Source organism: Schistocerca serialis, chromosome 8 (genome assembly GCF_023864345.2).
Source record: "Schistocerca serialis cubense isolate TAMUIC-IGC-003099 chromosome 8, iqSchSeri2.2, whole genome shotgun sequence".
Classification (NCBI taxonomy): Eukaryota; Metazoa; Arthropoda; class Insecta; order Orthoptera; family Acrididae; genus Schistocerca; species Schistocerca serialis.
In genome coordinates, this window is record NC_064645.1 from 562,985,579 (window position 1) to 562,998,940 (window position 13,362).

Genomic DNA, 13,362 nt, shown 5'->3' on the forward strand with positions numbered 1-13,362 from the left:
GGCCTAAAGACAATAAAATCTTTATTATTATTATATTATTATTATTATCATTTCATTCTACATAGCTTACAATACCAAGCATAAAACCAAGAGAAAAGCACTACAGATAGGAGTGCAATATATTGCTGCTTACAGAAAAATAAAATTATTGTGTATTTTTTTAATCAAAACTTTTGAAAGACACAAGTTACTTAAAAATTATTTCTGTTTTCCAGTTCCTTTAGAAGCATCTGTGTTTCTACGAGAGCACCTGAACAACTGGTACTGCCTCACATCTTACTACTTTGCAAAACTGCTTTCAGATATTCCATTACAGGTAATACACAGTAATATTTATGTGCTGCTGTAAAAATTATTAATATAAAATGTGACTGAATGTTGTATAAACAGGAGAAATATGCTGGTTTCCCAAACTACAGCATAAGGAATAAAAGTTGAAAATTAATGCTGGAAAGGCTCAGAAACAGTAACAACTACTATCATTGTAGACATATGACACATAACAACTTCAGCACTCTGTCTCATGCACTTTTTAGGATTATATTGTCAAATAATTTGCTCATATCTGATAACAGTGTACAGTATACACAACAACTGTTTAAATATTGTGTTCACTTCAGATAGCAAGCAAGGTTGGTTTGCAGAGTTTTTTGTAATGAGTTTACATAAGGAAGGCAAGACTCCTAGTGTACAAATAACTAAAATTACTCATAGGGCACAAATAACTAAAATTACAATGAAAGAGTTGTCATCCGCCATAATTGCAGAACATTTGTTAACAGGTCAGTCATTGAAGTTTGTGATGGTTCACACAATGTCTTTATAACTGGAGAACACAGCTAGGGCTAGTAGCTATGCTTGAGTCACTGAATTCACAGAAAAGTTTTAGTTTCTTTATAGTGGTAAGCAATTGTTCCACCTCATGTAGTCCCTTAGGTTAGATAACATCATTTTCAGATACATTGTTTTACTGAAATGCTCTCTCGCAGATTACTTTTGGGCAGAAATTGCAGAAGTGGAATCACATTCATGACAACTCAAAACTCTTTTCTTATATTTTATATCTGTAGCCCCTTTCTCAGCCTACGGCATTCCAACAAATGATATATTTCACAATGCCTTGCCTCTGCAGCAGTAGTGCAGAAATTAATTTGCATTCTGAACAAACTTTCAGACTTTAATAAAAGACAACTTGTAAAGTCAAAACACAAATCAATAAAGCAATAATTGCACATAATGGAAGGGTAAGGGTAACAACACCCCCTCCCCTCCCCAAAACACTCACACAGGGCTGCACAGCTACATTGTTCCAGCCAATCACATTGTATTGGCACTGTGGCTCCAATAGGAAGAGGAGTTGCTTATATTTGGGGAAAGTTGTTGAGCAAGGAGGGACATGGAGAGGAGGAAGGAGGATTGCAGCAAATGATAGCTGGCAGTTGGGGGGGGGGGGGGGGGGGGAAGGAGGGGAGAGGCAGTAGGTCCATGGGATAGAAATGTGATACCAGTGAACTCATTCTGCTGTAGACATGGAGAGTTGTGCACAGTGGACCATGACATGGAGGTGCGGGTTGGAAGATACTCTTGGAACAGATTAAGGGTGAGAGTGCGGAGAGGAGTCTACTTATCATTGTATCCATAAATGAGGAACATCTTACTCACAATCTTTTCCATCCTCCCAAAGTGGTATTCTGCTGCCTACACATTCTACAAAACATTTGGTCCATCCTATTTAGGTCTGACTCCTATGAAAAACATAGGCACAAGGTCTGTCTGCTATATCCATCCAGCCCATCCCATTTCAGCCGCATCCTATCGCATCATTGGCCACCTGTGAAAGTGTCATGTCATGTACCAGTTCTGCTGTAATTCCTGTCCGGCATTTTGTGTGAGTATGACCACTGACCAGCTGTCCACGTGGATACTTGAGTCTTTGGGAGCCCCATCAGGTCAGATTAAAGGAAGACATTTTAAGTCATGCCCAGCCTACATGTGGGAGTCAGTTACTGAGAAAACAGCCACAAGAACTAAGTGATCAAAAGCAAAAACCATGCACAGAGCGAAAAGGACAAACTTAGAGTAACCTGAAAATGTGAAAGCCAATCATCTTCAACACTGTACAAAACAAAGCCACAATGGCAAACTGAGAAAGAAGCAACAGTAAGTGAGTAACTGTATGTGAAAGTAACATTGGTAATCAAAAGGCTTCAGAAACATTAACACAACTGGATGGGGATTAATAGGTGCATAGGGTTGAAAATGACTAGACATGTGTTTTTCCCACTGGAGCAAGGGCGCACATTGTGATGGGAGCATTATCAGTGGCTCAAGTGGCAACTACAATTCTGAGGTTTCCTTCCCTGTTGCATCCTGGTGTCCTGTTCATTTGCAAAATGGTCCACATGGTGCTGCAGTTGCTGTTGAGATGTTGATACTGACACTGATTTCAGTGTTGGAGCAAGTGACTCAATCTCCATGGCTTGCCAGATCTGCACCAGTTTGATCATAAGCTGCTGTTGCTTGTTGGAGTAAGTGACTCAACCTCCATGGCTTGCCAGCTCTGCACCAGTTTGATCATCAGCTGTTGTTGCTGGTAGTGATGGTGTTGGTGCAGGTTGTAATGGCACTATGGCTGTGGCCAGAGTGTGAACCTAGGAGCACTGGGAGTCCACAGTGAAGGCCTGAAAGTGTGGTCGCTGAGAATGTTGGGCTTGTAAATACCCTGCATTGGCTTGATGAGTTGAGATGGCTCCTGGGTATGTCACAGCTGGAATTAGTTACAATGATGGATCAGGTGATCCTGTAAGGCCACAACGAGTAACACTTGGTATTCCTTATGACAGAGAATATCATACAGTGCCCAAGCTGGCTTCCAGCCAAACGTGTGAACTCACACAGCATTACCCTGAAGATAATGGGATGTGTAAATTCGGCTTATGGTTCACGGTGTAAGTCACAGCAGGTCCTGGAACATGCAGGCCCCTGCCTGTGCAGTACCTCAGCCAGGATTTGTCTGTTAACTGGAGTGGCCTAGTATGTTGCGAGAAATATTGTTAAGGCTTCTTCAGCAGGAACCCAATACCAGTGCTTTCCAAATTTGTGCCTTTATTGTTCTGATCACTCGCTCTGTTGACTGAGTTTGAAGCTGGGTACAAAGGGGCAATGGTCAGATCTGTATTCCACTCTCTAAAATCCTGCCTAAATGAACTTGGATCTGTTGGATACTAAGGTGTGATGTGCTCCCTCTATGGCAAAAATTGTAACTAGAGATTTGATTTTAGCACATGCAGTTGTAGAAGCAACTCACATGTCATAAGGAGAATCGGAGAGTGCATCTACCATCAGCAACCATATTGCTCCCTGAAAATGGCCGGCAAAGCTTGTGTGCCCATACTGAACCATGGTGAAAAATTTTGTGCTGGAGCAGTTGGTTGTGAATATGAGTCTGACATGTATGCACTGTGTGCTGAACTGTGCTGTCTATCACTGGCCGGTAAACATCACATTGAGCTAAAGCTTTCATCCTCAACATCCTCCAGTGGGGTATGTGTGGTAACTGAAGGATGTGATATGTGTGGTAACTGAAGGATGCAGACACAGTGCAACATTCAGCATCCTCAGTAGATGACACTACTCTCTGAACAACATTAAGCCTATATAATTTTGGAACTCTGGGTCTGATCCTTCGGGGAAGCACTCTGGCCAAACACTTTGCACCACTGACGTACTCTATGCAGGAAGGAGTCTGACTAGTAGCTGCTGCTATTCCTCGAGTGGTGATTGAGAAACCTCGCAAGGCATGGTGCATAAAACACACTGCTTCCTGGTGGTCAGATTCAACATTGAAGCCAATGAGGAGGTGTGATAATGCATAAGCATTTGCATGCTGTATGGTGAGACCAAATGAATGTCACAATGATAATTGCTTAAGAACAATGTCCAACATTGCAAATTCTGTGCCATTTTATCTGAAAGGATAGAATGTGAACCAAAGATAAATAGGGGTGGGGGCCTGTGATCTGTGATAACTGAAACTTATTCTGGTATAGGAAAATGTGGAACCTTTTAACACCACAAACAATTTTCAGTGGCTACTTCTCCATTTGTGAATAATTTTGCTTTGCCTTCAGGGGTGTCTTGCACACCAAAGCTATTGGTTGCTCTGTGCCATCGCATTCATATGTGACAAAATGGCTCCAATGCCATATTGAGACACATCAGTTACAGAGAGCAGGAAGTTGCCTGGTGTAACTGTTATTAAGCACAGAGTCAACCTCTAGAGTTTCTCAACTGCAAAAATGCTTTGTGACACTTTTGAGGCCAAACAAATGGAATGCCTTTCTTTCTCAAATGGTTCAATGAATGCATGAGCTGAACTTCCTGGAGAGTGAACATTGTATTCCCCAGGAAATACTGAAATTCCCTCAAGTTTTTTGAAGCCGTCAGTAGGCATGATCCCTATGATGCTTAAGCTATGCCCCAAATACTGCATGACAAAATTTAGGCACAGAGGACTGCTTGAGTGAAATTTGAGTTCAAATTCTTTAGTCCTACCCATGGTAGACTGAAATAACTACTCATAAATCTCTAATAATGATTCTCTATCGTGGAATGGGCCTGGGCTTAACACGAGATTTACCTTACCCAATACTCTGAAACCAATTCAGGGACTGCACCTAGAACATAGACCAAGAAGGTGGTTTGTCATTCCACATTCTTGTATTTTGCCCATATGGTAATTTGCCATCTCTAAGGAATCTTTTGCTGCCTATACGAAATAACCTCATTCTTGTATTTTGCCCATACATATTTTGCTCTCTCAGAGGAATATTTTGCTGGCTGTATGAAATAACCTGCTGCTGTGGTGGCTGCAGGCAGGGGAGCCCAAATGCTGATAGGTTTCCTAGTTAATCAAAGAAACTGCTCGCCCCATGTCAACCTGGAATGGGTCATAACGCTTTTGGTACTCAATCAGGAGTTTATTAGGCACCTGACTGTGCTGTCAACATTGGAGATGAGGCAGACACTGCTGCTCAGTTAGGTTCTGAAACTCATTGTCAGGTTTTGCCAGCTACATTGTGTTGGCAAACTGGTGCATCAGCCTGACGTGCTGTTCTCCTGCCCTGGCACACTACTGCCAAGTGTCCTTGCTTGAGAAATGTATTGCATGTGTTAAAAAAATGTGGACACTGGTGATGATCATGATATGTCCAGCAGTCTGAACAAAAGCAAGGTGGAGCTGCATCCACGAACTACTGCAAATACAGAAAGGAAACATTATGTGTAAACCTCCTTCCTGATGAAATGTTTGATGCAGCAGAAGGATTTTTCTTATTATCTATTTACTAAATCTACTGAAATCTACTTGAGAGCAAGAAACACTTCCCTGCTTAGAAGTTGCACCCTGATTGCCACCTGGGGGACTAACTTGTCAACATGTAGTGGAGAGCAGAGCTATTTGCTAATTATCTGAAAATGCTTTTTGAGCTGCTGCAGACAGCATAAGCATTTAGGCAATATTTGCAGTTGACTTTAACTGAGGGACTGATGATTCCATAGAACTACTCTTGATCTCCTTGTCCAGTGCTAATCTTACAACTATGTCTGCAATTAAAGAATCAGCATCACAACTAGTACATGCAGACTTGCATTTCTAGGTGAGCACTGGCAATTCTGTCATACAGTGTGCATTAGACTGAGCATTAAACTTCCCTTATTGGTTAAATTGTAATCTCATCGCATTTGGTGGCAGGAACGCTGCCTCAGTAAATTGCACAACTTGTTAAAATGTAATATCTGAGGGTCTATGCATGAGCGCAGCTTTTGCACAATCTCAGACAAACTACTGCTACTACTACTACTGCTGTTGCTGTTGCTGCTGCTAAGCAACAAATCACTCTGACTGCAGGATGTGATATGTCTCTTACCTTGCAATACAGCATAAATTGAGGCAGACAGTTTTCCCACTTCTCTATGGTATTGTCAGATAAAGTGAATGGTGAGGTGCAGTGGTAAAGGCTGTCTCACTTGTGCTTGTGCTGCTGGCTACATGTTCATCTTTTATATCAGTTCTGCATTTTGCTTGAACAATTCCTGCATCCGATCTGATGTAGCTGTTGCAGTCACATCCGTTCCTGCAGTGTTATTTGAGATGCCAAAGCCACAGAAATTCTGATCCATCATTACAGTCTTATTTTCATGCAAGAGTCAGTATCATCATCACTTTAGTAATGTACAGTTCAGGTGGGAGAGTGCCACATGTTGGTTACTGAGAACATGGAGAGTGGCTGAAAGGACCAAGTGATTGACAGCAAAAACCATACACAAGGAAGGAAAGGACAAACCAAGAGTAATCAAAAAACATGAAAAACCAAGAATCATCAACAGCATACAAACAAATCAACAGTAGCAAATTGAGAGGGAAACCAAAAGTAAGTGAGTAACTGTGCACAAAAGTAACATCAACAATTGGAAAGCCTTGTAGAGATCAACACAGCTGGATGAAGAAAATGTTCACACTTTTCTCCTTACACCACCAGAGGGTCTTGCTGACACGAAGTTCACACTGCCCATGGTATGGACAGGAAACCAAACAGCTCTGGGCAGTCATCACAAATGTGTCCCCTTTACCTGATGACAGACTTTGGTGAGGATACTAAAACAGTGAAGCAATTCAGAAGTGTGCTGTTACATTTGTTACTGGTAAGTTCAGTCAATTGGCAAATATTATGAAATTTGTGCTTATTATGGAAGTGCTCCACGAATTTTAATGGGAAACCCTGGAAGGAACAAAAGTTCTTTTCATGAAATACTATTGAATTTGTCAAGACAACCAGCATTTGGAACAGACTGCTGAGTGATTCTACTGTCACCATCATACCTTTCAAGTAACAACTATGAAGACAAGATAAGAGGAATCTGGGCTCATGCAGAAGCATATAGACAGTTGCTTTTTTCTCATTCCACTTGCAAGCAGAAAAGGCAAGAGAAAGACAAGCAGTGATACAAGGCACCTTGCATGAGGCACCACATGGTGGCTTGTGGAGTATATATGTAAATGAAGATGGCATTCCCAACCTGTAGCCCAATGCTCAACAGTAGCCATCCAGTGGTAGAACATACTTCTGAACACAGCATGCTTGACTTCAGTCACGGCTTCACAAGCTGCAACATGTGGATCACACCTCCACCCGTCTCCAACACCTGCTTCTCTGATTTACGTAAATGGGAGTTGTCCTTTCAACACATCCTTTGGCCATCAGTCCTCCTAGTCTCAATCTACACTACCCCTCCCCCTTAATCCCACCTCCATTCCTATCCCCACAACCCCCATTTCACTCATTGTACTCATACACCCTCTCTCTTCTTCTGTTTTAAGAGAGGCACTCAATAAATGAAGCAATACATTTTTTACTTCAGCCAATTTTGGTTGATAAAATGCATAATTTGTTGTGGAAAATTGTGGAATATTTTCGCTTTAGCCCTTAATGCTTCATGAAGTTCCAATAGGTGGAAGCACTATACAAAACCTTCAAAATGGCATCTGTAACTGAGGTGCATTCCAACCACACAGCTGCCATTTTCTTTAGATGGAACAGAAAATCAGAGCACTGCAGGTATTCACAGGTGCTTGCAGAATGTCTATAGAGATCTGGCATAGAACAAAAGTACAGTGAGTTGTTAGGCGAGGCGTCTGTCACCGTCACACTAAGATTGTGCAAACCTGTCTGATCTCCCAAATACTGGCCATCTGCACATAGCTGTGCCTCCTGCACTGTTGGAACATGTGGACACTCTCATTTGAGGTGATCAGTGGAACACAATCAAACATCCCACAGCTCAAGGGTATGTCTCTGCTGATAGTGCTGACACGCTCACCATCAGTTTGGTACTCAAAGGAGTGTGCCCAATGAGTTCCTCGCCACTGAACAGAAGAGTATAAAGAGCAACGAAGGACCATCTGCAGAATGTTGGATGCATTCCATGGGAAACAGTACATGGATGGTGGTGAAGCTACTGATGCAGCAAGAAATTGGCTCTTGGCCAGCAGGGTGGACCATGCAGGCATACAGGCCCTCCCAGTAAGATGGCTTAAGGCTGCCACATTGAACATAAATAATGTTGAAAAAGGGGTTTTGCAATGAAAAGAGTGGGGGATAATATGGTATATTGGAATCTAGAATAAAACCAACCTACTTAAAAAAAATGTTGCATTAATTTTTGAATGCTCCTTGTATCTCCACCCTCTCAATTCACTCCTCTGTGTCATTGTGCACTGTATGTAACTTTTCCTGCCTGGACGAAACTGAGCTCTTTGGTGCCATATTCCTGTTCCATGTACCAGCTACATCTTACTCCCATCTATCAGCCACCCTTCCCCAGCCCTCACTCTTGCTCTTCATATCCTTCATCCCCTTGCCCATTGCACCTGATGCAGTCCACTGGTTGTTGTTGTTGTGGTCTTCAGTCCTGAGACTGGTTTGATGCAGCTCTCCATGCTACTCTATCCTGTGCAAGCTTCTTCATCTCCCAGTACCTACTGCAACCTACATCCTTCTGAATCTGCTTAGTGTATTCATCTCTTGGTCTCCCTCTACGATTTTTACCCTCCACGCTGTCCTCCAATGCTAAATTTGTGATCCCTTGATGCCTCAAAACATGTCCTACCAACCGATTCCTTCTTCTAGTCAAGTTGTGCCACAAACTTCTCTTCTCCCCAATCCTATTCAATACCTCCTCATTAGTTACGTGATCTACCCACCTTATCTTCAGCATTCTTCTGTAGCACCACATTTCGAAAGCTTCTATTCTCTTCTTGTCCAAACTGGTTATCGTCCATGTTTCACTTCCATACATGGCTACACTCCACACAAATACTTTCAGAAATGACTTCCTGACACTTAAATCTATACTCGATGTTAACAAATTTCTCTTCTTCAGAAACGATTTCCTTGCCATTGCCAGTCTACATTTTATATCCTCTCTACTTCGACCATCATCAGTTATTTTACTCCCTAAATAGCAAAACTCCTTTACTACTTTAAGTGTCTCATTTCCTAATCTTACCCCCTCAGTATCACCCGATTTAATTTGACTACATTCCACTATCCTCGTTTTGCTTTTGTTGATGTTCATCTTATATCCTCCTTTCAAGACACTGTCCATTCCGTTCAACTGCCCTTCCAAGTCCTTTGCTATCTCTGACAGAATTACAATGTCATCGGAGAACCTCAAAGTTTTTACTTCTTCTCCATGAATTTTAATACCTACTCTGAATCTTTCTTTTGTTTCCATTACTGCTTGCTCAATATACAGATTGAATAACATCGGGGAGAGGCTACAACCCTGTCTCACTCCTTTCCCAACCACTGCTTCCCTTTCATGCCCCTCGACTCTTATAAGTGCCATCTGGTTTCTGTACAAATTGTAAATAGCCTTTCGCTCCCTGTATTTTACCCCTGCCACCTTCAGAATTTGAAAGAGATTATTCCAGTTAACGTTGTCAAAAGCTTTCTCTAAGTCTACAAATGCTAGAAATGTAGGTTTGCCTTTTCTTAATCTTTCTTCTAAGATAAGTCGTAAGGTTAGTATTGCCTCACGTGTTCCAACATTTCTACGGAATTCAAACTGATCCTCCCCAAGGTCTGCTTCTACCAGTTTATCCATTCGTCTGTAAAGAATTCGCGTTAGTATTTTGCAGCTGTGACTTATTAAACTGATAGTTCGGTAATTTTCACATCTGTCAACACCTGCTTTCTTTGGGATTGGAATTATTATATTCTTCTTGAAGTCTGAGGGTATTTCGCCTGTCTCATACATCTTGCTCACCAGATGGTAGAGTTTTGTCATGACTGGTTCTCCCAAGGCCATCAGTAGTTCTAATGGAATGTTGTCTACTCCCGGGGCCTTGTTTCGACTCAGGTCTTTCAGTGCTCTGTCAAACTCTTCACGCAGTATCTTATCTCCCATTTCATCTTCATCTACATCCTCTTCCATTTCCATAATATTGTTCTCAAGTACATCGCCCTTGTATAAACCCTCTGTATACTCCTTCCACCTTTCTGCCTTCCCTTCTTTGCTTAGAACTGGGTTGCCATCTGAGCTCTTGATATTCATACAAGTGGTTCTCTTGTCTTGAAAGGTCTCTTTAATTTTCCTGTAGGCAGTATCTATCTTACCCCTAGTGAGACAAGCCTCTACATCCTTACATTTGTACTCTAGCCATCCCTGCTTAGCCATTTTGCACTTCCTGTCGATCTCATTTTTGAGACGTTTGTATTCCTTTTTGCCTGCTTCATTTCCTGCATTTTTATATTTTCTCCTTTCATCAATTAAATTTAATATTTCTTCTGTTACCCAAGGATTTTTATTATCCCTCGTCTTTTTACCTACTTGATCCTCTGCTGCCTTCACTACTTCATCCCTCAGAGCTACCCATTCGTCTTCTACTGTATTTCTTTCCCCCATTCCTGTCAATTGTTCCCTTATGCTCTCCCTGAAACTCTGTACAACCTCTGGTTTTTTCAGTTTATCCAGGTCCCATCTCCTTAAATTCCCACCTTTTTGCAGTTTCTTCAGTTTCAATCCGCAGTTCATAACCAATAGATTGTGGTCAGAATCCACATCTGCCCCTGGAAATGTCTTACAATTTAAAACCTGGTTCCTAAGTCTCTGTCTTACCATTATATAATCTATCTGATACCTTTTAGTATCTCCAGGATTCTTCCACTGGTATGTAGTTGGAAACTGTGAAGATTGGTAGGAAGGATTTTATAGGAAGCAATAGTGAGTCATGTAATTGCCATGCTAGCAGAGAAGAGCTGGTTTTGGTGCTGTTTGGCACTCACAGTACTGCAAATGGTCACAATCAGGCCAAGTACTAAGCACTGTGCTGCTGTGGAAATGAACCAGTCAGAATCATTGTCGAACATTTTAATAAAATAGAGTATTCACTAAAAATCAAAATCCAGGATGGAATACTGACAGTATTATAAATAAAGATAGATTGCTACTCACTATACAGTGGAGATGTTGAATCACAGACAGGCACAACAAAAAGAGGATCCAGAGACAGTGGTTGTTTGTGTGTGAGTTTCATTTTCATGAATATGTGTGTGTGTGTGTGTGTGTGTGTGTGTGTGTGTGTGTGTGTGTGTTGTCTAATTCAGAAAAGGCCTTCTGGCAAAAAGCTTACTTGTCTAGCAGTCTTTTTGTTGTGCCTGTCTTCGCCTCAACATCTCCACTATGTGGAGAATATTCACTTACTCACACATCATTTTCCGCAAATTCTGTCATAAGGGAGAGCCTTACATTAACGGACATCATGACAATTACTAGAACTAATGGTAAACTGCTTACATTGTTAGCAGTATGAATTACTTACAGATTTTTTGGTGTATTATAAATCAGGATATTCATCATCAGTCTTCTGCCATGTTAGCAGGTCATTTGTGTCTCCTTTTTCTATGATCCAGTGCTCTCTTCTTAATGTTGCTGTAGGTACTGTTGCCCATCACATCATACAGGATACGGAATCTCTTCCTTGCTCACCTCCTCTTCCCTTCCACATGCCCCTCTGATTTTCCCTCCTTCTTCCTTAATGTAAGTCCCAAGCCAGTTTCCTGGCCACAGTTCCTGATTATTTGTCATCATGCCCTGAAATGAAGGACAGCCTGTCCAAGATCATTCTCACCCTTCCTAAAGTGGTGTTCTATTGCCCACCCATCCTGCACAAAACCCCACTCCTACTCCCACACCCTCCCCAGGCACAAGACCTGCCCCATTCCACCCAGCCAGCACCTCCTGCTCCAGCCCCATCCCAGGCTTATCCTATCCCATCAGAGACCAGACCACCTCTGAAAGCAGTCATGTCATATGTGAACTCTGCTGCAATCACTGCACATCCTTTTATGTCAGTGTCACAACCAGTCAGCTGTCCACCAGAATGAATGGCTGCCACCATACTGTGGCCAATGACAAATGGGCCACCTGTTGACACAACATGCTACTGAGCATACCATGCTTCATTTCAATGTCTGCTTCATGACCCAGGTGAGACGGATTCTTTTCTCCTCTACCAGCTTTTCTGAACTGTGCAGATAGGCATTATCCCTGCAACACAACCTTAGCACCTGGAACCAACCTGGCCTCAATCTCCATTAACCAACTGTCCCTATACCCACCACCTAACAGCTCCCCTTCCTCCATCCTATCACCCCCTCCCAATTCAGCTCTCCATGTCACATTCATTGTGCACTGTTCTCCACCTGCTCTGACACCCATGCATTGCATACGTAGCCCATGCAACTGCCACCACTCCCTCCCACATCCCCAGCCAGCAAACCGGCAGTCCCCCCTCCAAACTGCTACCTGCCAACCCTCAACACCTGCCTCTCATTTCCTCTACCTGCCTCCACCTGACACAACCACTACCCCACAATGCAGGGGCAGAGGCATGTGTGGGTGTTTTACATGTGTATTTGCACTCTAGTTTAAGAAAGGATATGCTCCAAAAACTTTGTCTTTTTTGTGTTTGCCTGTCGTGATTCTAACACTTCTGCTTTTCTGTGAGTGGTCCCCATTAGCCTTAAAGTATATGAAAATTCATTTCATTTAAACTGTGAGTTACAGGCATTATTACAAAACACAAAAATAATTTTCATGTAGACTTTGCTTCATTGTCTTAGGTTCAGATGAGGGGAAGAGGGCTATTTTGGTGTGTGGTTCCAAGAGGTCTTCAACAAACTTCTGTCAGAAGTAAACCAAGAAACTGGGAAGTTTCTCAAATTCAATAAAAAGTTAATTTTTTGCCCCCCAGCTGCTATGAGATTATTAATTTACATTACTATGTTTGAAAGGTGTGTCAATGAAATACTGATTAATTTTTTTGATTGTACAAACAGGTACTGTGTCCCGCTTGTTTTGTACTGATAGCATACTTCATGACGGGACAACCATATGACCACCAGAGAATCTATATGTTCCTTTTGGTTTGCATGTTGATGACAATGATTGCTCAAACTCTTGGACTAGTTGCAGGTGCAATTTGCAATATACAGGTAAGGATGCCAACCTGAAAAATAAAATACAGTTTTTGTTCAGCATTGAAATACAATTGTTATCTGTGAGAGTGTTTTTATTGCATATTTTAAGATGTGTGAGGTACTGAATATTAACGTACCATAATGACTTTAATGTTAGGTTTTCAATGTTTGTTTTCCACACCATTCCATGTGCCATTCCTCCCCCCCCCCCCCCCGAAAAGAAACCTATCCCCCCCCCCCTCTCTCTCTCTCTCTCTCTCTCTCTCTCTCTCTCTCTCTCTCTCTCTCTCCCCTCTCTCCACCCTTCCTCCCTCCCTCT

At 42.1% G+C, this 13,362-nt stretch overlaps 1 protein-coding gene across 1 annotated transcript in view; it reads left to right on the forward strand.

Annotated features, from left to right (window-relative positions):
- LOC126416385 (ATP-binding cassette sub-family G member 4) overlaps positions 1 to 13,362 on the forward strand; it is a 364,704-nt gene that overhangs the window by 340,369 nt on the left and 10,973 nt on the right. Inside the window, exons 9-10 of the mRNA XM_050084068.1 lie at positions 216 to 316; positions 12,903 to 13,058. Coding sequence (XP_049940025.1) covers positions 216 to 316; positions 12,903 to 13,058 — 257 coding nt within the window. The remainder of the gene's footprint in view (positions 1 to 215; positions 317 to 12,902; positions 13,059 to 13,362) is intronic.